Source organism: Saccostrea echinata, unplaced genomic scaffold (assembly GCF_033153115.1).
Source record: "Saccostrea echinata isolate AGI-Se365-2 ecotype Australia unplaced genomic scaffold, CSIRO_AGI_Sech_v1 ptg000030l, whole genome shotgun sequence".
In the NCBI taxonomy this organism is placed as follows: domain Eukaryota; kingdom Metazoa; phylum Mollusca; class Bivalvia; order Ostreida; family Ostreidae; genus Saccostrea; species Saccostrea echinata.
This window is the reverse complement of record NW_026889779.1, coordinates 29,895,001-29,922,815: the sequence shown is the minus strand read 5'-3', so window position 1 is coordinate 29,922,815 and position 27,815 is coordinate 29,895,001. Positions and strand designations below refer to the sequence as shown.

Genomic DNA, 27,815 nt, shown 5'->3' with positions numbered 1-27,815 from the left:
CAAACTTGCTTCGGATGCTGGATCTGACCTAGATTTTCCAGATGAGTGACCAGGTTAAAGTTTTAGGAGCAGGTCCATTCCCAAGTAACTATAAGCCCTACCTTGACCAAACTTGCATGGATGATGCATCTAGGGATGGACATGGCCACACTTACTTCGGATGCTGGATCTGACCTAGATTTTCCAGATGAGTGACCAGGTTAAAGTTTTAGGAGCAGGTCCATTCCCAAGTAACTATAAGCCCTACCTTGACCAAACTTGCATGGATGATGCATCTAGGGATGAACACTACCAAACTTGCTTCGGATGCTGGATCTGACCTATATTTTCCAGATGAGTGACCAGGTTAAAGTTTTAGGAGCAGGTCCATTCCCAAGTTACTATAAACCCTACCCGGACCAAACTTGCATGGATGATGCATCCAGGGATGGACACTACCACACTTGTTCAGATGCTGGATCTGATCTAGATTTTCCACATGTGAGACCAGGTTTAGATTTAGGAGTAGTCTCATTCCCAAGTAACTATAAGCCCTACCTGGACCAACCTTTCATGGATGATGCATCTAGGGATGTACACTAACCAACCTGCTTCGAATGCTGGATCTGACCTAGATTTTCCACATGAGTGAATTTTAGCCATATTTTAACCAAATTAGCATGGATGATGTATCTAGGGATGGACACTTCCAGACTTGCCTTGGATTCTGAATCTGATGTACATTTTCCAGAAGAGTGACCAGGGTAATTTTTTTGGAGTAGCTATATAAAATTATGGCCTGTTATGATTAAACTTGCATAGATGGTGCATCTAAGGATGAAAACTTCCAGACTTGCTTTGGATGTTGGAACTGACCAAAATTTTCTTGATTACTAAACAGGTCAAAAGTTTTTTGAGCAGGTCTATAATTAAATCAAACTTGCATGGATATTGATCTTGGGATGTACCCTAACTAGAAAAAAAATATGATGTGAAATTTGCCTTACATGTAGATAACATTCGTCGAGGTGAGCTTCGTAATCTTTGATTACCTATGTTTTTAAAAATTTTATTATTATTTTTTTTTGTTAACCCTACCGGTCTTGGTTTTGTTACAGTATCGATAATTTATTCTTAACACATACTGAACCACATGTTATCGTCAAATAAATTTTGTGTGTCGCAGAAATACATTGCAAGCACGTAGTGTCGTTTTTGAAGGGGGGGGGCAGAAAAAAAAAAGGACAACTTATCTGAAAAATTGGACAAGCAGAAAAGAAGGAAAAAAGGATGATTCACAAAAATCCTATTATTCCGTTGAGGGGTGGGGGGGATGTTAATTCTCCAAAATCCTTTTCGGGGTTGGGATGTTAGGTTCCAACTTTTTTTATCAACCATATTTTATTAACATATTATATTATCAACGTCCTGTTTACCGTCATTTAACTATACTGCAACAAGAAGGGGGAGGGGAACCAGCCTTTCAATGAACATTTTTCAATAGTATAAAGTAGTATAACCCCCCCCCCCCTTTTCTTTCATTTTACATCACTGGGTAATAAATATTGATACTTAACCAGGACAAGCAATAATTTTATTTCACTTATCTAGTGCTTTAGTGAAGTTTTGACGATTATTGAAGTTTTGTCGATTAATATTGAATAGTTAAACTCTACAGAGCCTGGGGACAGAACCACATAACCGAGAGATGTGCAGATAGGGGCACTTTTTCTACATTAAATGACACAATTATGCGCAGAGTCGACGAACGATGATACGACCGCATGGGCATAAAATACTTATATAATATTGTTCGGAGCAGCTTTTTGACGGAAGGTATAATTATACTAGGACTTGGTCTGTCATGCAGCCCGCGTCCATGGGCCGAGTGACGAATGACGCCGACTGGCCGAGAAAAGATTCCCCCGTGTCGAGTTACTGACCGAATGGCGGGATTTATTGCCATTTTATAGACTGCAATGTTGACCATAATGTGCTGTAATCGTACTTAGTTTGTTACATTGACTCTGCATTAATAAATTTGTGTGATGCCTCTTAATAGTAATGTTTCTGACACGTTATGTAAGTTGTGTGTACTTATTAAAAGTGCACTATGTTGTTATAGACATAAAGTTCTCATACTGGTCACTATCATGGTTATCTAAGCTGTAATTAACATAATATGATAGACTGAACTACAAACAAAACTTGCAGATATACATGCTTTAATTAATTTTCCATGTACAGAGCGTACTTGCCAAGTATCTTACAAAATATTAACAGCCTCTGACATACATACATGTACTTACTTATAAGCAACATGACAGATAATAAATAAAACACACATTTACACAGAGTGTAATTAATATCGCATTAGCCATATATTAATCTCTGACAGATAACATATCATTAACAAAATAGTAGTATTTCTGGAATATACTCGAGGAAACACTTTATAATAATTCAAAACACAAATAAAAGGTTACCCTTTCTTTAACCGACAAGATCTTTTTTTTTATCATCCCGTCCCAAAATAAAATTTACACGAGAAAGCAAGGCCTCTCGTTGGTATAACTCGTTTATGTAAATATCACATACACAACCTTCCATTTCCATTACGTATAGCCATATATATATATATATATATATATATATATATATATATATATATATATATATATATATATATATATATATATATATATATATATATATATATATGCACGTGGGTGATATTGTATTGTGAATGTAAAAACATTCAGATGTCAGATGATACAATGTACATGAATATATGGAAATCTCAAATTAAAGTATCGGTCTCAATTGCAAACTTTTGGGCTCTTTCCCTTTTTTCGGTACCACGCTCATCAAGATATTTCACAAGGGAACCATACTCGTGGTAACACTTCAGCAGAATTGGTTTAGATGGCAAAATGTCTTTTCTAAGTATCTATCTATTGCTTATTTCCGCCTTCTCCAGAACATAGAAAATGGATTGAAAAAGTTTGATCTTCCGAAATTCATTCTAGAACTTCCCCATCGATTTCTTGACGAAGGTGTTGCACCTTCTCCTGCCGGGGCGGCTTCTCCAGCAGCCGCCCCCTCTCCCCCAGAGGAACTAGAACGTCTTCCTCCCCGGCTCATTCCGCCGAATCCCCCTCCCCAGCCCCAGGCATCCGTTGTTGGGTATCCCCATGGGTCCAGTCCTGGAGATCCGAAACTTGACATCGCGGCAGTGAATGGATTAAACTCGGCCTGGGCCTCTGTTAGTTAAAAAGAATACAATTGAACTGATATGCGTTAAAATTCTTATATAATCTTTAAAAAAATTACTATTAAGAATTTATTATATTCACACATGACGGAGTATGTCGTTTTTAAAAATACTTAAAAAATAATTTCATTGAAAAATAAATTTAGATGCACGTTTAGCAATGGTCCAAAGCTTAAATTCTTCCAGAAATTGTTATGCGGAAATAATAACACAAATCGTATTGACAGCATTACTGCATAGAATTGTCATAAAATTTGATATGATGACACCTTCTACACACGGGCCATGATGGACATCATTACTGAGGATACCTCATAAGAATGACACGTATCAAGATTATATACGAGGAAATAAAATATTGATAGAATACATTGAATGCATGCACATCTATACAGCGATTCCAACCGAAGCAAGAACACAACCAAAGCGAATCGAGTATAATCATGTGATGCAGTATTAAAAAAATCCTTCAAAGCAGATTGAGTAATTTGAAGGATGTCCCAAAATTACTTGGATATTTTGTTGTATAGATATATGTATGATATCTGTCTTTGAGATAATTAAGTACTGCTCTCGCCTACTTGAATATGCTTTATATTTTAAATATATTTTTAGACTTTTCTTCTTCCTACATGCCTGAAGCAATTAAAAGCTTTTATACACATGTACATTGCACACACCATACCATATTCTTGCTCTGAAATGAAATTACATAACTAAATATGCATTGAGGCGATAGATACACGATACCCCCCCCCCCCCTTTCTAGCCTTAGACTGGAACAAGTGTTACATTAAAAGTTTAAATCTTAATGTAAACTTGCTTATAGCTATAGATAAGTTTGAATCAAGGTTTAGATTTTTAATATAACACAAGGGTAATGAAAGAAAGATGTTCTTGAATGAAAATCCTCGGGCTTTTTTTTTAATAAAGGACCCTCAATACAATGTACACGAACGAGATCTTGGTACTTTGTATGTTTACGCAGCTAGAATGATCTCCCTTACATGCAGATCTTCAACGTATTACTCATTTTGTAATCAAAGCGAGCATTCCTGTTATTTTATTAGGCTAGATAAATTTATGTACGTTATTTGCATGTATCCCCCCATTTTTCTGTTCAGCAATACTTTGTTATCTTTGAGCGTTTTTCCTTTGGCAAAATAGCTGGTACCCTATGTTGAAAATGAAATATTTGTAAATAAACTTATTTTTACACCCACCTTAATATGATACTCACAAACCAACAAAACAATCACCCTGAGAAGAACAGAACGGTTGGAGTGACCCTGAGACATGATAGTGTCATGGACTTTTAAAATACATAGACAAATTTACTTTCTAAAAAAAGCTGCTCCATAAAAATAAGAATTATAAAGTATTTGTAAACAATTAAGCATGTATATATGACTTCATAGCAAAGAACCAATATGTTATGTTAAAATAAAATCCCCCGTATAGTTTAATTTATCCTAGATAAGCGGCCTCACCTTGAGCTGCGTTGTCCATGGTGATTCTGGGCGATCTGATCTCTGTCCAGTATGTTGTTCTGTTTGTCACCACCGTGGCTCTAAAACAACAGAATATATCCTATTACACATTCTATTACATGTGATAACTGTTGTTAATTCAAATTACAGTTACTAATAACCAAGATAGATTTTTGTGAAATGTTGTCATAAGAAAACGGCTACTGAATGCAGGCTTACATGAACTGAATCATATCAGCGGTCGAGTGGGTTGGTCCATACCACAGCAGTGTTATAGAGTCCTTCCATCTGGAATTGGAATGCGTAATGGCATCGTTGTTACCCGAACAGAACATAGGACGAGCTGCGTCATTCTCTGTGTACCACTGTCCCGTGGGCCAGTCTTTCGACCCTTCCTCCCCAGCGACTATCAAAAATCCCTTGAACGGGGCACCACTTATCGTGACTACAATGATAATGTTTACTTCAAAGGGAGACTCAAATTATCCAGAAAATCTTATTCAGTTATCATTTAAGTTGTGTTTTACTTCCTGGATATATTTGTTTAAGAATTTCAGGACATCCCTTAATACACACGCTCATACTCTCTTAATTTCTTTATTTCAACAATGAATGAGTGCACAGCTGAGCAATAATCGCACGCTTTAGCCTGGTATTTTTGCACGCTTAAGTGGACCATAAACAATAAACTGATCACTGAATGGAGAAACAAAGATAATGTCATGCGTAGGCTAGCAATGCGTCAACTTCGTGTTCAAGCAAATAACAAAAACACTGAACGTCAAAGCCGATCGCCTTGTTTGACCCCTGTGATTATTTTTTATTAGACAATGTTCTTTTCTTCACGAATATGCTTGTTAGATCTACTAATTATCTATGAAATTTCGAAATCGATTATTCTGATGCTGGCAACGCTTATTGAATTCGTTGTCAAATTAATTTAAATCAATGAATATCGCAAATAAAGACCCAAGGTTTTACTGAGTCAAAATGATGCTGCTTCATAACAAATTGAATAAATTAAAGAAAATCAAAGAACCCTGCTTTCAAATATGCATACAGAATGGGGTAAACAGAAGAATACAACACGCACAAACATAAAATAGATATAATATTACTTCAAGGATTCTTCCCATAAATCCATAAATAAAAATATGAATATAATATAAATTATATAAATATAAAGCTGACTGATTCTGGGATCAATACTTACCCCTTAAAGGTTTGTTAGGCGTGTAAGTGACTGAACTAACAGTAATATTATAGGGTGATCCTCCCATTTGTTTGAATATTGGCCTGTTTGATTGGGGATGAGTATGTCGGGGGATCATGAAAAAACACGCTCTCTCAGGAGCTCCATCTGGATATCCAACCGAAGTTTTAACCAAAAGAAAGCTCAAAACTAATCCAACGAAACACATTTTAGTTGTTACACGAGCTTAGCTTCCAGTCGACACTCTTTCACACACACCAGGCTGGGACTGGACTGCAATAATGCATAGACCATAAGTTATTATTTATTTGGACATTCTGACAAAACGCTTGTCACGTGTGTATTTCTGCATATACGTTGTTGTCTGTATTAGCCAATAGAAAATTGGAATTATCAGCATTTGTTTTCATAATGCTGTCTATTACGTGTATAAATATGCAGCTTTTCATGAATACTAGAAAATTATACGTTACGTTTTAATTTTACTATTACTTAGAACTTCAAAAAATTGTATATTTTAGAAAGACTTGAGACTTGTTTATATATATATATATATATATATATATATATATATATATATATATATATATATATATATATATATATATATATATATATATATATATATATATATATATATATCCAAAAAATGAAAAGAAATATCACAGTGTCCGGTAATTAATATGAAAATAAAAAAATAACAAGGCAACAATGTCAGTAAAACGTAAGCGCTTTCATTACTTCTTCAGACGTTTTACAATTCAAAACAATTCAAACATGTTTGTAAAACGTAAGCGCTTTCATTACTTCTTCAGACGTTTTACAATTCAAAACAATTCAAACATGTTTGAATTGTTTTGAATTGTAAAACGTCTGAAGAAGTAATGAAAGCGCTTACGTTTTACTGACATTGTTGCCTTGTTATTTTTTATTTTCATATATATATATATATATATATATATATATATATATATATATATATATATATATATATATATATATATATATATATATATATATATATATCGCAATAAACTTTATGACTTAGATAAAATTTGAAACAACTCTGTCATTTTTTGGTTAATGAAGATATATTTCTTAACTATTATTTACAACGTAGTCGAATGTAATAAAAATGCATTTGTTTTTGTTGTCTGATTGGCTCATACTAAATCACATGATCAATTATTATCACAATAGCCTATTGATGATGTCAAATTCTAGATATATATAGACATGGACCGAGCCCAATTGTACCGAATTAAAAGGCTATATTTGTTTTATTATGTTTTATACCGGTTAATAAGAAATATCTTTATAAAAAAATTCATGTTTCTAATACTCAAGGGATATATGGCATTATTATGTCATACGCATTATGACGTCACAGTTACAAATAGCGCTAAAGTATCTGTTTTAGAAACACTATTGTGACGTCATCAGTATTGTTGCTTCACAGAGATCTATTATGACGTCATAATCAATTTCAACTTTCTTTTTTCCGCACTTTACGGCTCTAATATAATTTATGTGGAAAATAAAGTATTTTCATGGAATTCGATTTAAATCATGTGAAAAGCAATCCCGATACCTATATTCAATTTAATATTATTTTAAAGAAGAGGTCAAGAACATACAAATTACCGTTTTCTAAGAGACTGTAGGCAATATGGATACATATGGAAAAAACTTCCGTATTCATGACTGGTTTTCTTAATTTTTCATTAAAAATGATTTTTTCGTCTTGTTTACATACAAATTATGCCCCGAAACACCTTATTTGACCAAGCTAAAGCTATAAAGCATCATTAAAGGAATGTATTTCTCAAATTTAAGAATCTTTAGACACCTTTCATTTATTAGATATTGACCTTAAAATAGAAATATAAGAAATGAGATATCATTTTTAGAGTTTCACTGGGGTATGACATGAAGTTGGTCACCTGATCAAATCCTATTATGCCCGATGATAATTATTTTACTTCTTTTATTTATATTTTGCATGTATTTTTATTTGTGTTACAAAGAAAATATGCACAAATAGACACGATAACTGCGGGACTGCTCTTTTGCAGAGCAAAATGATATATTTTTGTGAAATCTGACGTAAAAACAATTGTTTAAAATACGCAGTTTAATTATCTGTCAATAAAAACACCGCCAAACGTTAACAATTTGACCCGCAAAAGAGTAGTACCGCAGTTATCGTAAAAGGGCTAAAAGACTTTGTTGTGGAAATGAAACATAACGCATATGTACGACTTCATGTGACGTCACAGTCTAGAACTTCCAAAAGTCTCGTGCAGTTTGCTTTCCATTCGCATGAAAGTCTGATCACGTGACCAACTGCATGTCACTGAAAATTGAATGTCAATTTAATTCGTATTGTCATATAAGGAAAGTCGTTGGCAAATGTAAATATATGTAAATGGATTACGCAACGTCACGGGTCTTGTGACAACAAAACCTTAGGACTCCTGACAAATTCGGGCTTGCTTCACCAATCAAACTGAAGTAGACAGATAATATGAACAGAAAGGAATCAATTAACACCTAAAATGCACGTGTTACGCATTGTTTATCATCGGATGGCTTAATATGATTGGTTGAGAGATACGAAAAACATATCAAGATTTGTAATTTCCCCAAAAGACGTCGCTGCAGTCAGCCCGCAAGGTATCAAATGGTCATGGATCCAATGGCAACAAGTTGACACAGGACCCTTGACATTGTGAGGATGAATGGGGAAAGGACTAGGACAATTTACAGCAACTCTTTTAATACATAATCCATAAAAAACTCTCTGACTAATCAGTAATGTACACACATGTATATACATGTAAATGATTCTTTGCTGGTTTGCATATATGCCAAACCCCTTGAACAAGATGTTCAAAAACTCATATCTACTTTTTATTGTACTCATGCTAATAAAATGTATTTTTACAAATACATATACAATGCATGCTATCCACAACTCATCTTGCACAAGAACTTTACAAACCATATTAGTAAGTGATAATTGATGGTTGTAAAAGACAGCAACATGTAAAAAGACAGATTAAACACTAAACAGCATAGAACGCAAAGACAATTAAATAATACTTACATATACTAGTACCTTATAGAATCCCACATTTGGGGGGTGGGGTATGGTAACTGAGGGTGCTAAAATCTTACATATAAATAAACCATGTTAACTAAACTAATGCACCTTATACTCAATATTTTAAAACAAAATATTTCCTAAAAAGGTTAACATGGGAGGAAAAAAAGACAGATATCCAAAATCTTTTAGCCCTGCAAGCTATTCAAACATGTGTCTTCCATAATCCTAATGCATGTGGTGTATATTGTGGTCTCTTCATCCCCCCCCCCCCAAAAAAAAAAGAAGAAGAGCAAACAATAATCTTGGTCTAATTTTTGAAAAACAAGACACAGATCTTATATCTAAACCCTTTGACAAGCCTGATGCCCCTCCCCTTCCCCTCTTTCCAAAATTTTATCTTCCCTTTGAAATATCCCAGATTTTGATGTATTTTTAAATCCATGCCGAAAAATCATTCTTGCTGTTCATGGATTTGGCAAACGTTTGTGAAGAAAATAGTAACAAAATGTGCAAACCCCTTTGGTGGAAGTCATAAAACACCAAAGTCTAACAGTTACAACATTATTCTCTAAAAAAAAATATCTTGTACAATAAAAGCACATTCTTAGGTTTAAGGACCCTCTAAACACTGATGAAAAAATGTTTTTTAGACTTTGCCAAAATTATATAGTTTAAAGGAGGATATTTTGAAATTAGCTAATTCATTTTTAATATAGGGAGCCTGCCTTTTTTTATCCAGGAAAAATCTTCAAAGACAATGAAGTAATAATCTTGAAAAATTGATTTTGCTTTTTCAAATGGAGAAAATCCAAGCAAATAAAGTTTTCAACTACTCTATCTTGGTCTAATATAATGTGTAGAATACTTGGATTTATTTTAAATTATATCATAGAATGCAGATTATAATTTATTTTTTTGTGTGTCAAATTATGGGTCTGTCTAATTACACAAAAGTACCCTAAAATTAGGGTGCAGTGTAAAAAAAGTATTGGTCTTGGCTTAAAAAAAATGTTATGTAGAAATAGTGAATGTAATAAACTTTAACACTAAAACAAGAGGACCAATGACCTTAATGGTCACCAGAGTATAATACAACACTGTACAGAAGTATAAAATAAAAAAAGTTGTTGTGAAAAAGAGTTGTGACTGTACCCTTTGTAAAATTGATTTATTTTACTCAAACAATAAACTAGAAGAGATCTTCAATAAAAGTTGGAAAACAATTTCAAGCTTATTTTTCCAAAGTATTTGATGGTAATTTTTGGGCCTAATGCTACTTTGAAAAGACTCATGTCGACCATTTACCTGAGGGTCCTTTGGACCCCAGTCATAGAAATAATTTGGAAATTCGAACACTACCCTTCAGGACCAAAAGGGGGGTGGGGGTTATGAATTTCATAATTTTTGTTCCCTTCAGCCATAGATACCAACTGACAAAATTGGTTAAAATTGGTTCAGCGGTTCTAGTGAAGGAGCTGAAAATCTTTAAATGTTAACATAGAGCCACAATGACAGACAAAAACAGATAGCAATCAGGTGACCTAAAAAGTATAAAATTGCATTCTCCTAATAAGATCCTTAGAACATATATTTTGATCAAAATAATTTTAGTGGTAACCAAAACATCTTTCCACAAGCATCTGAATATTACTGTCAGTGATAGAATTTTGTCCAAAAAGTAATTGGTAGAATTTCTCCATTGAAATATCCCCCCCCCCCAACATTCATCACTTGAAATGCTGGTGACAATTAAGTATACATATATTTACTTTAAATGACATTATTTAATATTTCACTGTTAAAAAAATTCTTACATATTGGTAAGCAACACACTGTATATGTATCTACAAAACTAGAAATGCTATTCTACAAATATTATGTCATTTCAGCACCCACTAGGACCTTAATAAATTAAAAAAAGAAGATAATTCCAAACACTGATTATGACAAAGCTTGAAGCTGGTACCTAAAGATACAATGATTAAAACACAGAGAAGATACAATTCTGCTCCTCTGTAAAATATTCTGTGTGTCAAAAAAGTTCAGATATTTTGCACACATCAGCAAACATGTAATAAACTATTTTTCTCTACTATGAAAAAAAAAGGAATATTCATTTGACTTAATACATGTATGTTCACTATATAAAATTCAAAAGTACATGTATATAGCAGTGAAAAAAAGCATACATCCCATAGAAAATTTTAAATGTAATTTATTTCATCACTTTATAAGTGCATCTTTATGGTTTTATGGTAAATCCACTCACAAAAGCTTCACTCGATCTTAACCTTAAAAGGCAACAAGCAACCTTAAAGTAAGATGCATCTTTATTATTATATAAATACTGCACCCAGTTGAGGGTAACATTGAAAATTTCACCTCAAGAAACCTATTGTCTACCGAGGCGCAGCAGAGACTGACAATGGTTTTCGAGGGGTGAAAATTTTCAATATTACACTCAACTACAGGCAGTATTTATTATACTCAACTGAATGTTTTTTACAAATATAAATATAGGTGAAGAGCACATATAAATTCAATGCAGTCAATATTTTTTTTTATATTATCCATCATCAAGCGATGTTGACTGTTGCTAAGTTCTATCACACGTGAGGGTGTAATTTCACCATTCAGTGGGTTACAGTATTTTTTAAACAAATGTTTCTTGACAAATCAAATTCAAGTAATTTACAGGAAAATATAATATAATAAAATGATTTTTCTTTGAGTACATTTTATTATAAAACAAAACAGTTTAAACCCTGTATCATGTCTAGCAGTAAGAGCAAAACATGAAAAACATGGCATATGGACAAGTTCTTTATCACTTCAATTCAAACAAATATATCTGGGTACCTTTCAAAACTTACAGATTTTTGAATTTACACACAGTATAATCTTATATATACAATAAGTGCTTTCAATAAAAAGATGTGAACCTTTTTTAAAATTTGAACAAAAGGTTTAACCTTTCAAAAATACCAGTAAAATAAAAATCCATCTAGGGTTATCAAACATTCACAATTTCTGCCAGAAACACACAGGCATAGGCTGGCTTTAAGTTTCCAGACATAATCGTTTTGTGGAACATACAATTTTTTTTATTCAGAAGGATATGAACTTTGACTTCCAGGACTAGTAGTCCAAAGTTTTATTAAACAAAATTAAACAAAATCTTGGTAATATTCACCAGGAAAAATGCGTAGAGTTTTAAGCTCTTTACAACCTTTTCAAAACAGAATCATATTCAACATTTAAAAATGAATTCAAATGACTATGATTTAGAAAAATAGATTAAACCTACAATTGGTTGTTCAGTTTTGACTTTTGTTTAATTTACATTTTTCAAACAAAAAACAAAACTGGATAATACAAACTACTTGAACAAATATTTGTAAAACACAAGACAACTTTTAAGTCTATAACAATGTATTCAAACATGATTAATACTTCATAAATCAGATCTATGGCGATATATAATGACCAGTTATAGTGCTGTCACTGTGAAAAATATAAAAGAAGGGGGAGGGGAGAGGGAAATGAATGTGTAAGGATAGTGTTTACTGATGAAAGGCTGAAAACACATCATTGGCTGGGATATTTGGCAGTTCCACATTGGCTGATGTGACGATATTGTGAGAAATAACCTTGTGCTGTGGGTCTGTCTTCATGATCAATGAAAGGGGAGGCAAATCCTGTCTAGCCTCTGGTTCTCTAGTGTGAGAGTTAATGCCCTTGTACATGGACATCATGATATGGGGGTCTTTCCTGGCTCCAGGGTTGGTGTAGTCCTCGGGGTACTCTTGCTGGGGAGTGCTGGATGTCACTACATTCTGTTGGTTTTCTGGAGCCTGGTTTTTCTGCCCTTTTTTAGCTTTTGTAGACCCATAGACATACACCGTATGAGCCTAAAGTGATGAAATATTAGCTAAAATTATTTGTCTTTTAAAAAATATTTTCACAAGTTCAAGAGCATTTTTCACATCTTACAAATACAAATGTTAGTTTTAAATGCAACACAACTTTAAAGATTATTCTTACATAAAAAAAGATCTGTACATTATACTGCCTCTAGCTTCTAACTTATAAGAAAATATTCCAAAGCTTTGACATCAAACCTTTTGTTTGTGGCAGTTCACTCCCCTTTGAGTGTGAAACTCCTGGAAGCATTCATCACATTTAAATGGCTTTTCACTTGGATCGTGAGGCTTTGTTCCGTCTTTGCTGTGCATTCGCATATGATGCTGTAGATTGGCCATTTGTGCGAACGCTTTCTCACAACCCTCCAACTTACACGCATAGGGCTTCTCTCCTGAAACATGAAAATTAGTGGATGAACTTTTCTTACATCACAGTGTATTATATGTGGCATAGCAACTAATAGTAGAAAATTTTTAATACAACCATTCAAAATATTTACATTAAACAAGAGGCCCATGGGCCACATTGCTCACCTGAGCACAATGGCTAGGAAAAAGCACAAATCAGTTCAGTATTGAAAAGTTAAAATGTGGGTGGGGACTTGAATTTTAAACTACATGAGGATGCTTCCATACCAATATTACAAATGGGTTTGCTGTTCTTGACCAGAAGATTTTTAAAGATTTTTTCCTCTACATTTAATATCCCACTGTGGCCCCTCCCTACCCTCAGGGGTCATCATTTGAACAAACTTGAATCTACACTACCTGAGGATGCTTCCAAATCAATATGAATAAACCTGGCTTTGCTGTTCTTGAAAAAAAGTTTTTTTCTTATATATTCCTATGTAAAACTTTGATCCCCCATTGTGGCCCAACCCTACCCCCAGGGGTCATCATTTGAACAAATTTGAATCTACACTACCTGAGAATGCTTCCACATCAATATGAATAAACATGGCTTTGCTGTTCTTGAGAACAAGATTTTTAAAGTTTTTTCCTATATATTCCTATGTAAATCTTTGATCCCCTATTGTGGCCCCACCCTACCCCCTGTGGGTCATCATTTGAACAAACTTGAATCTACAATACCTGAGAATGCTTCCATATCAATATGAATAAACAAAGCTTTGCTGTTCTTGAGAACAAGATTTTAAAAGTTTTTTTCCTATTTATTCCTATGTAAATCTTTGATCATCTATTGTGGCCCCTCCCTATCCCTGGGGGTCATCATTTGAACAAACTTGAATCTACAATACCTGAGAATGCTTCCATATCAATATGAATAGACATGGCTTTGCTGTTCTTGAGAACAAGATTTTAAAAGTTTTTTTCCTATTTATTCCTATGTAAAACTTTGATCATCTATTGTGGCCCTCCCTATCCCTGGGGGTCATCATTTGAACACATTTGAATTTACAATACCTGAGAATGCTTCCATATCAATATGAATAAACAAGGCTTTGCTATTATTGAGAACAAGATTTTTTCCTATATATTCCTATGTAAAACTTTGATCCCCCATTGTGGCCCAACCCTACCCCTGGGGGTCATCATTTGAACAAACTTGAATCTACACTACCTGAGAATGCTTCCATATCAATATGACTATATAAGGCTTTGCTGTTCTTGAGAAGAAGATTTTTAAAGTTTTTTCCTACATATTCCTATGTAAAACTTTGATCCCCCATTGTGGCCCTACCCCCGGGGGTCATCATTTGAACAAACTTGAATCTACATAACTGAGGATGCTTCCATATCAATATGACTAATCATGGCTCTGCTGTTCTTAAGAAGAAGATTTTTAAAGTTTTTTCCTATATAATTCTAAGTAAAAATTTGATCCCCCATTGTGGCAAAACCCTACCCCCCTGGGGTCATCATTTGAACAAACTTGAATTTACCCTATGTAATGAAGGTTTCCTATAAGTTTCAACTTTTTTGGGCACATGGTTCTTGAGAAGAAGATTTTTAAAATATGCCACCAAATTGCCACTATTTCAGAATTATTCCCCTTGAATGAGGGCGTGGCCCTTTATTTGAACAAACACGAATCCCCTTCACCCAAGGATGCTTTGTACCAAGTCTGGTTGAAATTGGCCCAGTGGTTCTGGAGAAGAAGTCGAAAATGTGAAAAGTTTACAGAAGGACGGACAGCTAAACAGACGGACTACAGACAAATTGTGATCAGAAAAGCTCATTTGAGCTTTCAGCTCAGGTGAGCTAAAAAAGGATAGGTTCATTACTCTATCATTTGTTTTACATTAATGACTTCCCTATTTACACAAGCAAAGTGACAGTGAAAGCACTAAGTCCTCAATAAGTTTGGTTTAGAGAAACTTGGCTACTGTTCCCTTTAATTTCTACAGAATTGTTATGGTAGATTTAGAGATAATGACTGAACTCTGGAGGATCTGTAAATAGAGTGTTTACCTGTGTGCATCCTTACATGCTGCTGAAGATGGCTAAGCTGCTTAAAGGTTTTGTCACAGTAGGTACATTTGTGTTTCCGAATATTGCTATGTACCAACATGTGTTGGCCCAGCTGGGAGCTGTTCTGTAAAACAAAATAATACTTAATTTTTTGAATCTCTTCATCTCTATCTCTTTGCACAAAAAAAAAAAAATTAAACTGCAAAGGATGTATTTGGAATTTCAAAATAGGAGAGAACAATTTCCAAGAAAAGGTCACACTTAAAAATCAATGTTCATGAGTTATTTTCTACAATAAAATACATGTATACTTGCCTATAAGTCAGTTTTTTGGGATTTAAATTTTGGTCCAAAACTCTATGTCCGACTTATAGGTGAGTCATTAAAAATTGGCATTATTTTGAACGGCAGCATGTAGTATTTTATAAACGTATCCGACAATTATCGTTGAATAAAGTCTGGATATACTATATCATTTTTGTATTCTAAGATTATGCATGAAGTACAAGTATTTACATATTTCAATAATTTTATTTTTATTTTAAGTGTGCATTACTTATTTTTCTTAATGATTTAAAATTAAATATTAGCGTCATTTCTAAAAAAATTATTTAAACCAGGTTAAAACATCATTAAAACATTGATCCGAAATTGTCAGCCGGTTCTTGCAAAAAGTTGTACCGAATTATATGCGGGTCAATGGCAAATCCCTCCAAAATAACCTAAAAAATTACATTCAACTTATAGGCAAGTATATACGGTATGTCTAAATTTTTCCGATCTGCATTTTAGTTCCCTGATCCCAATAGTGACTGAAAGGTTCCTTCATTGACCCAATACATTACATTAACCTTCAAAGTTGGCAAAAACTACATTTACTCCATTAAAGCACCTATTTTTGCATGAGTTTTGGCCTAAAAGTCCTTCAGGGCAGACCTGCCCCTAAATAAAATTATGATATTTTGATTGGTTGTGGTCTAAGGAATACAATAATTGTAAAATCACTTATTTTCAGGGGGCATTGTTTTCGTCATATGAATATACCCACAAAATTCATGTCCTCCACAAAATATGAATTCTAACCTATAACAATGCAGTGTTTCTTTACCCAGGAAATCAAATCCCTTTCAACCAATATTTTTTCCTCAAGCTACAAAAATTTTACCCCACGACAGTCATTTAGAATAAGATTTTTTCTGGGGGCAACCCTGCCCTAGGGTCGAAATTATAAAAAATTTAACTATTTTTTTTTTTGACAAACTGGTTCATATTTACACCACCTATTTTCTTAGCCTGAATAGCTCACACTACATTAACCCCTGATTATAAACACTGTGTGTACTGTTTTTTAGAATAATGGTTCAAATCCACCTGGAGACACTTCAAGTTTTAAATTATGACCTTTTCAAACATTATTTTTATTTTTTGAAAGGGGTTTGTGTATTTTCCTTCAATTATCTATCTTTTATGCATGTTCATTTTTGAAATAAAAGACATTAAAGAGAAAGCAAATCCAATGTAACCTACCTTGAACATTTTGTCACATTCTTTACAAATGGGAAGCCCGTATTTGTCAGTTGAGAGACGTCTTTGCTTGCTTGGTGAGGCTTCATCTTCATTCACTAAGATTATAGTTAATTTTTACTTAATACTGGTACTTATATATGAAAAGAAAACACACACACACACACAAACACACACAAATAAAACAATAACAAACCAAAAAAAGACAAGAGGTCCATAGGCCACAAAGTTCACCTGAGTAACTGTGGCTCCTCTTGTTCCTTTTTCCTATATGTTCTCATGTCAAATTTGATCACCCATTATAGTCCCAGCTTATTCCTGGAGGTTTTGATATGAAAAATCTTGATTCTACCCAATCTGAGGATGCTTCTGTATAAATATGATTAATCATGGCTTTCCTATTCTTGGAAAGAAGATTTTTAAAGATTTTTCCTATATATACCCATGTAAAACTTTGATCCCCCGTAGTGGCCACACCCTACCCCTGGGGATCATGATTTGAATAAACTTGAATCTACACTACCTGAGGATGCTTGCGTATAAATATGTCCAATCATGGCTTTGCTGTTCTTGAGAAGAAGATTTTTAAAAAAAATTTTTTCTTAGGTAAAACTTTGATCACATATTTTGGCCACACCCTATCCTTGGAGGGTCATGATTTGCAAATTTGAATCTGCAATATGTCAGGAAACTTTCACATATTAATTTTCATCTTTTCTGGCTCAGTGGTTCTTGAGAAGATTTTTGCTTTTTCTTAATTATCTCCCCTTGGAAGAGGGTGTGGCCCTTCATTTGAACAAACTTGAATCACCTTTCCCAAGGATACTCTGTGCCAAATTTGGTTGAAATTGGCTCAGTGGTTTGGGAGAAGATGTAAATGTAAAAAGTTAACGACGACAACGACAACAATGTTGCCAGACAACGGACAAATTTTGATCAGAAAAGCTCACTTGAGCCTTCAGTTCAGGTGAGCTAAAAATTAAAAAAAAATCAATAAAAGATTAATGTGAAATGTCAATATTTTGAACTACCACTGGTTAGGAAGAATGTAAAAGACACAAAGCTCTACTTTAAAGGGAATTAATCAATCCTTTTTTTGTGCTTTTGAATCAATGGAAAGTAAATCCAACAATATACAAATATAATTAGTAGTACTTAATTTCTGAAGTTTGGGAGGACAATTAAAACTTACAAAGGTGGGATTTAATCATTTTTTAAAAAAATTCTGTTAAGATACATGTATCACTCCCATAAACACCTATTCTGCAACAAAATGAAATACTTGCCTCCCTGATTATGAATTCTGTTAGCATCATCATTTTGTGAGTTTATTTGTTGACTATGAAGCCTGTTTCCATCATTGTCTGACAGTGAGTGTATTGCGAGCCCAGGATTGTCTGTCTGTCTGTGTATCTGACTTCTAAGTACATCAGGGGATGACATCCTGTCATATCAGATCATACATTTAAGCAGGAATGGTCAGGATTTCTACAATATTATAAAAATTAATTGTTTTGGGTGTCAAATTGTATTCAAAATGTAAAATTAATATCTGAACTGAATTTTAAAATCAAAACAGTCATTTAAAACTGTGTTGGTACTCTGTCAATTGAGAAGATAAGTGCAATTATAACACAATTTATATGAATGTCTATCAAGGACCATGAATCTAATAAGAGTATCTTGTAACTTAGAGCTGCTAAATGCTAATGGTATTGGGTTCATTTGCCCAGTCTACCTGTTTGCATGAGTCTGTTTGTATAGGGTCTATTCACCATAATTCTCGTTCATCCTGCACCCCATTAGCCATATATCCTGTTCGCCCTATTGATTATATTTTTTGTCATTTGAATTTTAAGTAATTTCTATTTTTTTTTTTTTTGTTATTAAATAGAACTCACAAAAATTTTAATATACACATATTTCCTTTCTATCAGTATTGACTTTATTTCCAATTTTAAGTTTATCAAAGACGTAATCAGTTTAATTGCTGTTAATTTAGTATTGTAAAATAAGGGAGCACTTTCTTTGTTTTGTTTTTAGGTTCATATTACATGTATGTTTCGAAAATAATTAAGGAAATTGAGAGTGACATTAATCATGTTAATAAGCCATTTTAATTGGGGATGAGCAGTGTCTTAGCAATGGGTTTATTTTTTTAAGAATCTTAAATTTTATTCTCAACTTAATATAACGTTATATAACATTACTAATAAATTAAGTAGTATCACATCAATTACTTAACAGTTTCTTTTTATTTCTTCATCTATGCTGAAAGTTCAAGTATAATAAATTATAATGTAAATAGAAAAAATCATGAAATCAATAAAATCAAAGGGAATTACGAAAAATTAACTGACTAACATATAAAGGACGAACAGACTTTGGGCAAATGAGTTTTAGAGCGGACTCTGGGTGAAAGAGAATTAGGGAGAATGTCGTCAAGGGTGAACCCATTTTAGGGTGAACAAACATACATTTGCTGCTAATGCACATCTTGCAATAGGGCTGTCACAGTTCCCCGAAATAATCAAAAACCGCGGTCCAAGTTGTTTGGTTCGGTTTCGGTTCCATTTTCCCAGATTTCGGTTTGGGTCTGGTTTGTATATTAGAATATGTTTTATACGAAAAAATGGCGTCGAAATCAAATGAATGATGACGATAACAGTGATAAATAAACATTACAACTGAATTATACTTCATTCCATGACAAAAATTGTCACTAAAGGATTAGATAATTATCAAAGCAAGCACAAATGGTCATGTTGTAGCTAGTAGTCGGCCTAGTAGTCCTAAACACAGATACTAAGATGTAAACATGGATAAGATTTGTTTTTTAAAGGTGAATGTAATGTAACAAATAAAGATTTTTTTGTTTAATTCATGAAATTAAGGTTTGAAAAAGAGGTAAATAACTGAACCGAAAAACCCGAAACCGAACCAAAAATTTACAGAACCGACCCGACCCAAAAAATTTTGGAACCATGACAGCCCTATCTTGCAACTTTGATCTGCTAATACACATCTTGTAACTTAGAGCTGCTAATGCACATCTTGCAACTTAGAGCTGCTAATGCAAATCTTGCAAATTTGATCTGCTAATGCTCATCTTGTAACCAGTGGTAACTTAGAGCTGCTTATGCACATTTTCATCCACACAATATAATAAATACCCCCCCCCCCCCCGAAAATTGCATATAGTACTGCAGATCAAAGATTTTCTGTCCACACAAAAGAAGCCACGTACTGTGACTTACTGTACTTTATTATCATCATTAACTTATTGTACTGACCTGCCGAGTGTATCGGATATATATAGTCAGACAACATTATGCTACTTATTAGATCTAGATCTATACAAAACCGTACACTAATTACATTTTGATACGATGATACCGTATTGCATCAGACTGGTATCTGAAACACTTACACAATATCATGAATATGGACAGTACTAATCCATTTATATTTTCTATAAACAATGTACAGAGAAAAAAAAATCTTACAAAAATGGTGACTCTAACTGCAGTTGTCAATGCTCTTGTACCACGATTTCAAAATTACGAATGCTTGAGGAGAAAAATATTATGATATAATTAAATGTATCTAGCTGTTGAATTTGAATTTATTCAGTGCACTTTTATTATTTTATTTTTTCATTTTCCTTATCACTTTATATGTTTTTTTTATTTCAAATACGCTCGGGATCGAAGTTTGCTTTTTGGTCGATCAAACCCGATTTAAAGTGAATGCATCCAAGAAAAATAGCATTCAACTGTTCAAAAAGCTTACCTGACTAAATCTTTCAATATCTATGTCTATAGAACATGTAATAATTATAAGTAATAAACGTTTCTGTCACTTTTTTTTGGGGGGGGGGGTGTTCCGAAATATTTCCGTCTTTACATGTACATTTACAACACATCATGATTTTTGTTTTTAAAGTTAATGTTGTTTGCGACTCAGCAGAAGAATGGAAAGTGAACAAAATTTATGTTAATACACATGTATATTTATCGTTTGATCTCAGACAACAGGAATACAGGTGGAATGTTTAGTACATGTACATGCATGTGGATGACATTAATGATTTGAAAAAAAATGGCATGATATTGAAGATTCTTTAAATAGTTTTAAATTAGCATGCACGGATCTGGGTCTAACCCCCCCCCCCCCCCCTGGAATTTGCAAAGTTATAAAATGTATATACTGAAGGAAATAAAAAATGACTTTGGACCCCCCCCCCCCTTATCACCAGCACGGAATAGGTGTTTTTCACATTTGGGAAATGGATTTTACGTTTGTTTGTTTTTGTTTTTTTTAAATACGTTTGGGAAGGGAATTAAGATTTTTTTTTTTTTTTTTTTTTTTTTTGGCTTTTCAAGAAATTTTTGGGTCAGAAGTTTTTTTTGACTGGGATGGAACCCCCCCCCCCCCCTGAAAAAAATCCTGGATCCGCTTCAACTGCATAGAATTCTGGTTATTCTTGTAGTTAGAGTGGTTATTCTTGTGAATATGGGACAAAATAGAGTTATTCAAATGTAATTCAACATATTTTGGATGGCTAAATACCGATTTAACCGAATGATATTGAAAAATACTCCCCCCCCCCCCCTTTCTCATATATTATTTTTAGTTCTGAAAATGCAGAATGATTTCGTTGTCGAAATATATCCCAATAAACAAGAGACATAAAGGCCTTAACTGTTACCTGAATACACTAGTAAGGCCAACTCGCTAAATTCGCTTTATTATTTTCCTTTTTCCTAGACATTGATTTTTTGAATAACCTTTTAGCTTTGACCAAAATGGAATAAAAGATATTTGACGTTCCAGGAAATGTGAGATTTGCAATTTGTTAAATCATGCAAAACATCCCATATTACCCAATTATGGGTTCCTTCATTTCTGTGGTTGATATGGTTTGAATATCAATCCATACTAGTATTTAAAATCATCATATGATCCGGTCCTACTAAACGGAGAACAAGGATCCAGCAATTTTTGAAGGGAGTTCAAGGGTGGTAATCCCCTTCAAACATAGATTCACACATACAGGGAGAGAAAATCATCTTTGAAAAGACCCTTCAGTCCGAATAAAGAACAACTACATGTACTGTAGCTTTAAAATTAGATGGGTTGGCAATTTTTCCAAGGAATACAAAGAAAAACTGTTGAGAAATTGATAAACTTGTGTTTGTTTGTTCTTTGTTCAATTTGATTTTCTGACAACCTAAAGACCAGGGGACGTAAAAATAAAGAATTATTTTTTGTGGCCTGATGTATACTTCCCTCTAATGACTTATATTTGACTTAGTTTCTTCAAAAGATGACCCTAAAATGGAAAATAGCCAATGATCGCCGGAATCTGATATCAAATTAAACCTCGTATGATACTTATCATATATTGAAATAAGCAGAATATTTTGTACCGTTCACGTTAAAAGGGAGGGATAGTGAAATGGAGGAAAAGAGGTATAGGTGAGACTCTATCTATAGCAAGTGGGATATTAGCAGAGATTGTGGTCGATCAGGTTGTTTTGACTTAAGTTTATTTATTCAAAACGAACTAGATGTAAAAATACCTATTACAGAAAACTTGTTTTATTCTCCCCCCCTCTCTCTCCTTCTCTCTCTCCACTTGGCAAAAAATAAACGGGGTTACCCACGGAACCCCCTCTAGATCTGCAAATATACGGTACTCTACCTATATTTCGTAATTTTAATTATATTTTATAGATAATGAAGTTGAAAGTCACTTTACAAATCAAACTCTATTTATCTAATTGTTGAAAATGTTATTTTATGAGTATTTCCCCTTATACAAATATATCAGTCTAACTAGATTGTAAACTATTTAATTTACAGTGAATTTCCATTGCACTGAGTGAAAGAATGCTTTTATTATATTTTGTTCCAAGAAAATGGTTTTCTATACTATTTAACATTATTTTTTTTACTGCAATTATTTGAATTACGTAGAAAATGAATTCAATTTGAAATATTGTGAAAACTTTTTTGAGTAATAGAATAGCGAGGATATTTACATTTGCCGATGTTTTGTCAATTGTAATTAATCATACTAGTAAATCCTCATCTTCGCTAGCCAAGGGTGACGATCCGCACCTCTCCTTTTTCAGAAAAGAAAAGAGGAGAGAATCGAGGGGATCGTCACCCTTGGCTATATAGCGAAGATGGTATATTTAACTGGTAAAAACTCAAATATTATATACCTTCATAATGATATCACGTTTTTCGTCCCTATAAACTTAATACAGGCACTTGTTTCTGTAATAAAATTTTCAACCCATAGTATAATAATTATCACATAATGGGTTGAACAATTTATTGCAGAAACAAGTGCTTGTGGAACTCAGCTATGAAATGTCACAAGCTCCGAGCTGGAGGTCAACAATTATCGTCATCCCCCTTTTTAGCTCTACTGGTCAGAGACCAGAAGAGCTTATGCGATAGTAAGGTGTCCGTCGTCCGTCCGTCTGTCTTTAAACAATTTTTCAAAACGCTACTCCTCCTACAGTTTTGGTCCGATTTCAATATAACTTGGCACACAAGTAGACTACACTAAGATACATAATTTAGTGCATCGGTTTTTGATTTCGATGGACGGTGTTGCCATGGTTACTAAAAATAGAAATTTCTGTGAAATTCCTTTTAAAACGCTACTCCTCCTACAGTTTTGGTCCGATTTCAATATAACTTGGCACACAAGTAGACTACACTAAGATACATAATTTAGTGCATCGGTTTTTGATTTCGATGGACGGTGTTGCCATGGTTACTAAAATAGAAATTTCTGTGAAATTTCTTTAAAACGCTACTCCTCCTACAGTTTTGGTCTGATTTCAATATAACTTGGCACACAAGTAGACTACACTAAGATACATGATTTAGTGCATCGGTTTTTGATTTCGATGGACGGTGTTGCCATGGTTACTAAAAATAGAAATTTCTGTGAAATTCCTTTAAAACGCTACTCCTCCTACAGTTTTGGTCCGATTTCAATATAACTTGGCACACAAGTAGACTACACTAAGATACATAATTTAGTGCATCGGTTTTTGATTTCGATGGACGGTGTTGCCATGGTTACTAAAATAGAAATTTCTGTGAAATTCCTTTAAAACGCTATTCCTCCTACAGTTTTGGTCCGATTTCAATATAACTTGGCACACAAGTAGACTACACTAAGTCACATAATTTAGTGCATCGGTTTTTGAATTCAATGGACGGTGTTGCCATGGTTACTAAAAATAGAAATTTCTGTGAAATTCCTTTAAAACACTACTCCTGCTACAGTTTTAGTCTGCTTCTAATATAATTAGGCATACAAGAAGACTATACTAAGATACATAATTATTGCATTGGTTTTTGAATTCGATGAACAGTGTTGCCATGGTTACTTAAAATAGAAATTTCTGTGAAATTCCTTTAAAACGTTACTCCTCCTACAATTTTGGTCTGATTTCAATCTAATTTGGCACACAGTTAGAATACACTACGATACATAATATGTATTTCTGTTTTTTTTATTTGGGTGAATGGTGTTTTCATGGTTACTAAAAATAGAAATTTCCGTGAAATACTTTCAAAACGCTACTACTCCTAGTTTTCATTTGATTTCAATATAACTTGTCACTAAAGTAGACTACATTAAGATACATAATTCTATTTATTGTTGCATGTTGCAATGTTTCAAATCCAAGTGCTACTTTTCTTTTGTTATACAAACAGACCAGTAGAGCTACAGTCTCATCAGAGACTTCTGGTTAATACAAGCAACATAAAAACCCATAAATTTATTCAACAAAATATATCCATTGAACCCCCCCCCCCCCCCCAAATAAATTAGAGCATTTCGATCGGGGTCGGAATTCATTTTCAGATTCTTGTGTACACTTCCTGTTCGGCGTGTCACAAGATTTCGAAGTCACTGTCACTGCATGTTGACTGCAGATATCTAATAATCTTTTCAGAAAAATACATGTATTAAGAAGGTCTCTGTGATTAACATCTAATACAGTAAGTGATCAAAGGAAAACACAGACTCTAATATTGAGCTGTCACACGCGGAACATCATGAACATATGATCTACATGGGTTTTTTGGATGGATTTACTTCCCGAGTCAATTTGTCAATTGTCATACCTATTTCTTTTTGATAATATAATTTTTTTTCAAGATGATTTCACTGCTGTCAACATTTCTCTATAGGGAGGTTGAAAACACCATTCATTAGTGCAAAAAAAGTGAAAAAAAAAATGTTCCCAAAAACGATTTTTTTTTACACAGGTTGGCCCAAATTGGATAATATGTTGACGGTGCGACCGTTAGAGTGAGCGCACATACCTATTTAGTTTTAATTTAGATCAGTCTTGTCAAATCGCTCATGACATTTGGTACTTCTAGACTCTGATGTCACATGACGTAATATTATGTATGTTGCATTACTAAAACAAAGTCTGGGCAGTGCTAATTTTAATAAAGAAATTTAATCTATTATTTACACGTATCTGCAATATACATTAAATCAAGATGTGTTGATTAGCTCTACTGGTCAGAAACCAGAAGAGCTTATGCAATAGTAAGGTGTCCGTCGTCCGTCCGTCTGTCTGTCTGTCTAGCTGTCTGTCTGTCTGTCCGTCTGTAAACAATTTTTCAAAACGCTACTCCTCCTACAGTTTTGTTCTGATTTCAATATAACTTGGCACACAAGTAGACTACACTAAGATACATGATTCTGTATATCGGTTTTTGATTTCGATGAACGGTGTTGCCATGGTTACTGAATATAGAAATTTTTGTGAAATACATTCAAAATGCTACTCCTCCTACAGTTTTGTTCTCATTTCAATATAACTTGGCACACAAGTAGACTACACTAAGATACATAATTCTGTATATCGGTTTTTGAATTCGATGAACGGTGTTGTCATGGTTACTAAAAATAGAAATTTCTGTGAAATATATTCAAAACGCTACTCCTCCTACAGTTTTGTTCTCATTACAATATAACTTGGCACAAAGTAGACTACACTAAGATACATATTTCTGTGTATCGGTTTTTGATTTCGATGAACGGTCTTGCCATGGTTACTAAAAATAGAAATTTCTGTGAAATACATTCGAAATGCTACTCCTACTGCAGTTTTGTTCTGATTTCAGTATAATTTGGCACACAAGTAGACTACACTAAGATACATAATTCTCTTTATCTGCTTTTGATTTCGATGAATGGTGTAGCCATGGTTACTAAAAATAGAAAATTCTGTGAAATACTTTCAAAACGCTACTCTTCCTACAGTTTTGGTCTGATTTCAATATAACTTGGCACACAAGTAGACTACACTAAGATACATAATTCTCTTTATCCGTTTTTGATTTCGTTGAACGGTGTTGCCATGGTTACTGAAAATAGAAAATTCTGTGAAATACTTTAAAAATAGGGCTGTCACGGTTCCAAAATTTTTCGGGTCGGGTCGGTTCTGTAAATTTTCGGTTCTGTTGCGGGTTTTTCGGGTCGGTTATTTACATCTATTTTAAACCTTAATTTCATGAATTTAACCTGAAAAATCTTTATTTGTTACATTAAATTTACATTGAAAACAAGTCTTAACCATGCGAACGTCTAGACATCGGTGACTTTGCCTACTATTAGATACAACCTGACTATTCCTGCTCGTTTTGATAATTATCTAATACTTCCGTACAAGTGTTTTGTCATGGAATGAAGTAGATTTCAGTTGTGATGTTTATTTATCACTGTTATAGTCATCATTCCTTCGATTTCAACGCCATTTTTTGTATTGAACAGACTCTAATATATAAACCAGACCCGAACCGAAATCCGGAAAAATGGAACCGGAACCGAACCGAACAACTTGGACCGCGGTTCTCGGTTATTTCGGGTACTCGTGACAGCCCTATTTAAAAATGCTACTCTTCCTACAGTTTTGGTCTGATTTCAGTATAATTTGGCACACAAGTAGACTACACTAAGATTCATTATTCTGTATATCGGTTTTTGATTTAGGTGAACAGTATTGCCATGGTTACTAAAAATAGAAATTTCTGTGAAATACATTCAAAGTGCTACTCCTCCTACAGTTTTGGTCTGATTTCAATATAACTTGGCACACAAGTGGATTACACTGAGATACCTAATTCTGTATATCAATTATCTGGTTTTGGTGAAGTGTTGTCATGGTTACAAAAAATTGAATTTCTTTGATATACTTTCACGTAACTACAGTTTGGTCTGATTTTAAAGTGACATGGCATGCAAGTAGACTACACTGAGATACATAATTGTCTTAATTGTTTTTTTATTTTGAATAATGTTGCCATGGTAACTAAAATTGAAATTTCTCTAAAATTCTTTTAAAAGGCTACTTCTTCTACAGTTTTAGTCTGATTGCAATTCATCTTGCCACAAAAGATAGTAAAACAAGGACTACTATTTATTTATTGCTGTTGCAAAGTTTCAAGTCCAACTGCTACTTTTCTCTTCCTTAATTGTTATAAGTACAAACCAGTAGAGCTACAGTCTCAACAGAGACTTCTGGTTTTTTTGTTGAACTTTCGTTGTTACCATGAGAACGTTGTTTGAGGGGAACACTTCTAGTATACCAGCCTCTATAAATATGGTGCTGAAAAAGGTGCCACGGAAGGTGGTGAACAATATAATATGATCACGTGAGCGGTTGAAAAAATCAATAAAAAGGCCACAAATCGCAAAATTGAGCTAAAATTGGTGTTCCTAGACCTTGTGAAAAATTGGGTTTCAAAAACTGGTTTTTAAACACAGCTTTTTAAATGAGAATTAAGATTTCATTGTTTAGTAGGTAAAAGT

The 27,815-nt window shown here is 33.7% G+C and overlaps 3 protein-coding genes across 3 annotated transcripts in view; 1 reads left to right on the top strand and 2 right to left on the bottom strand.

Annotated features, from left to right (window-relative positions):
* Positions 1-2,879: 2,879 nt before the first annotated feature.
* Positions 2,880-6,164, bottom strand: LOC133196687 (ferric-chelate reductase 1-like). Its single transcript, XM_061332544.1, has 4 exons — positions 5,957-6,164; positions 4,963-5,188; positions 4,744-4,823; positions 2,880-3,242 (listed from the first exon to the last, which is right to left on the bottom strand). The coding sequence occupies exons 1-4, from the start codon at positions 6,162-6,164 to the stop codon at positions 2,941-2,943; spliced, it is 816 nt and encodes a 271-aa protein (XP_061188528.1). The 3' UTR covers positions 2,880-2,940.
* Positions 6,165-8,856: 2,692 nt separating this feature from the next.
* LOC133197671 (zinc finger protein 22-like) lies at positions 8,857-20,417 on the bottom strand. Its single transcript, XM_061333799.1, has 6 exons — positions 20,376-20,417; positions 18,232-18,433; positions 16,949-17,043; positions 15,422-15,545; positions 13,187-13,380; positions 8,857-12,976 (listed from the first exon to the last, which is right to left on the bottom strand). The coding sequence occupies exons 2-6, from the start codon at positions 18,386-18,388 to the stop codon at positions 12,629-12,631; spliced, it is 918 nt and encodes a 305-aa protein (XP_061189783.1). The 5' UTR covers positions 18,389-18,433; positions 20,376-20,417; the 3' UTR covers positions 8,857-12,628.
* Positions 20,418-24,879: 4,462 nt separating this feature from the next.
* LOC133197670 (cation-dependent mannose-6-phosphate receptor-like) overlaps positions 24,880-27,815 on the top strand; it is a 24,962-nt gene continuing 22,026 nt past the window's right edge. The window contains exon 1 of the mRNA XM_061333798.1: positions 24,880-24,985. The gene's annotated coding sequence lies outside the window, so the exon portion shown is untranslated. The remainder of the gene's footprint in view (positions 24,986-27,815) is intronic.